Source organism: Nicotiana tomentosiformis, chromosome 8 (genome assembly GCF_000390325.3).
Source record: "Nicotiana tomentosiformis chromosome 8, ASM39032v3, whole genome shotgun sequence".
Classification (NCBI taxonomy): domain Eukaryota; kingdom Viridiplantae; phylum Streptophyta; class Magnoliopsida; order Solanales; family Solanaceae; genus Nicotiana; species Nicotiana tomentosiformis.
This window is the reverse complement of record NC_090819.1, coordinates 73,701,386-73,703,287: the sequence shown is the minus strand read 5'-3', so window position 1 is coordinate 73,703,287 and position 1,902 is coordinate 73,701,386. Positions and strand designations below refer to the sequence as shown.

The following is a 1,902-nucleotide window of genomic DNA, read 5'->3' as shown; positions in this document are numbered from 1 at the left end:
GTTCCTCTCATAGGGCTTCAACTGACGTGAAGCATAACCAATCACCCTACGCTCCTGCATCAATACCCATTTGATGTCAATCTGCGAAGCATCACAATACATTATATATGAACCCGAAGTTGAAGGCAAGACTAGAACCAGAGTTGTAGTCAATGCTGTCTTGAGCTTCTGAAAGCTCTTCTCACACTCGTCAGACCACCTGAATGGGGCACCCTTCTGAGTCAATCTGGGTAAAGGATCTATGATGGAAGAAAATCACTCTATAAAATGATGATAATAAATAGCCAAACCTAGAAAACTCTGAATCTCTGTAGCAGAAGACGGATCTGGGCCAACTCTAAACTACCTCCACCTTCTTCAGATCCACTTTAATCCCCTTACTAGACACCACATGACCCAAAAATACCATTGAATCAAGCCAAAACTCACTCTGAACTACCTCCACCTTCTTCGGATCCACTTTAATCCCCTTACTAGACACCACATGACCCAAAAATACCACTGAATCAAGCCAAAACTCACACTTGGAGAATTTTGCATATAACTTTTTCTCCATCAAGGTTTGGAGTACGATCCTAAGGTGCTACTCATGATCCTCCCAGCTGCGAGAATACACCAATATGTTGTCAATGAACACGATGACGAAAGAATCAAGATATGGTTGGAACACACTATTTATCAAGTGCATAAATGTTGTTGGGGCATTGGTTAGCCCAAATTAAACCACCAGAAACTCATAGTGTCCATAGCGAGTCCTAAAAGCAGTCTTCAGAATGTTTGAATCCCGAATATTCAGCTGATGATAACCTGACCTCAAATCAATCTTCGAGAACACTCTAGCACATGGAAGCTGATCAAATAAGTCATCAATGCAGGGTAGTGGGTACTTGTTCTTGACTAAAACTTTGTTTAGCTGCCTATAATCAAAACACATCCTCATAGAGCCGTCTTTCTTCATCACATATACAACTGGAGCAACCCAAGGCGAGACACTCGGCCAGATGAAACCCTTATCAAGCAAATCCTGAAGTTGTTCCTTTAATTCCTTTAACTCCTCTAGTGCCACAGGATATGGTGGAATAGAAATGTGATGAGTGCCCATTACTAAGTCAATACCAAAATCGATATCCTATCGTGCGGCATGCCCGGTAGGTCGGCTGGAAACACCTCTGGGAAATCTCTCACTGCTGGAACTAACTCAACGGTAGGAGTATCAGCACTGACATCTCTCACAAAGGCTAGATATGTATCACACCCCTTCTTAACCATTCGATGTGCCTTTATAAAGGACATTACCTTGCTAGGAATATAATCCAATGCACCCCTCAACTCCAACCGCGGCAGCCCTAGCATAGCCAATTTTACAATCTTGGCGTGACAATCCAGAATAGCGTGATAGGGCGACAACCATTCCATGCCCAATATCACATCAGAGTCTACCATACTGAATAGCAATAAATTAACTCTGGTCTCATAACCACTAATGGTGACTAAACATGACCAGTAAACACGGTCTACAATAATAGAATCTCCTACAGGCGTGGGCACATATACATGAGCACTCAAAGAACCACGAGATATATCCAAATATGGAGCAAAGTAAGATGACACATATGAATAAGTGGAACCTGGATCGAATAAAACTTATGCATCCCTATGACAGACCAGAACAATACATGTGATGACCGCATCTGATGCAACAACCTCCGTCCTACTAGGAAAAACATAGAAACGAGCTTGGCCTCCTCCTCTAGGGCGACCTCTACCTACCTGACCTCCACCCCTAGCTAGCGGTATAGGTAGAGAGGCAACTGGAGTAGCAACCATAATATGTGGACCCTGTGGAATCCATGGAGCCTGTGGAGCTGCACCCCTTCTAATCCTGGGACAGTCCCTCACCAT

At 43.5% G+C, this 1,902-nt stretch overlaps 1 protein-coding gene across 1 annotated transcript; it reads right to left on the bottom strand.

Annotated features, from left to right (window-relative positions):
• Nucleotides 1–1,104: 1,104 nt before the first annotated feature.
• LOC138897680 (uncharacterized) lies at nucleotides 1,105–1,902 on the bottom strand. Its single transcript, XM_070183679.1, has 2 exons — nucleotides 1,776–1,902; nucleotides 1,105–1,628 (listed from the first exon to the last, which is right to left on the bottom strand). The coding sequence occupies exons 1-2, from the start codon at nucleotides 1,900–1,902 to the stop codon at nucleotides 1,105–1,107; spliced, it is 651 nt and encodes a 216-aa protein (XP_070039780.1).

Excerpts from the sequence above, each read along its gene's own strand:
- LOC138897680 (XM_070183679.1), bottom strand. The coding sequence starts at position 1,902 with ATGGTGAGGGACTGTCCCAGGATTAGAAGGGGTGCAGCTCCACAGGCT. Across the intron at positions 1,629-1,775 it reads ACCGCTAGCTAGGGGTGGAG|GTTCCACTTATTCATATGTG; the intron begins GTCAGGTAGGTA and ends TATTCGATCCAG.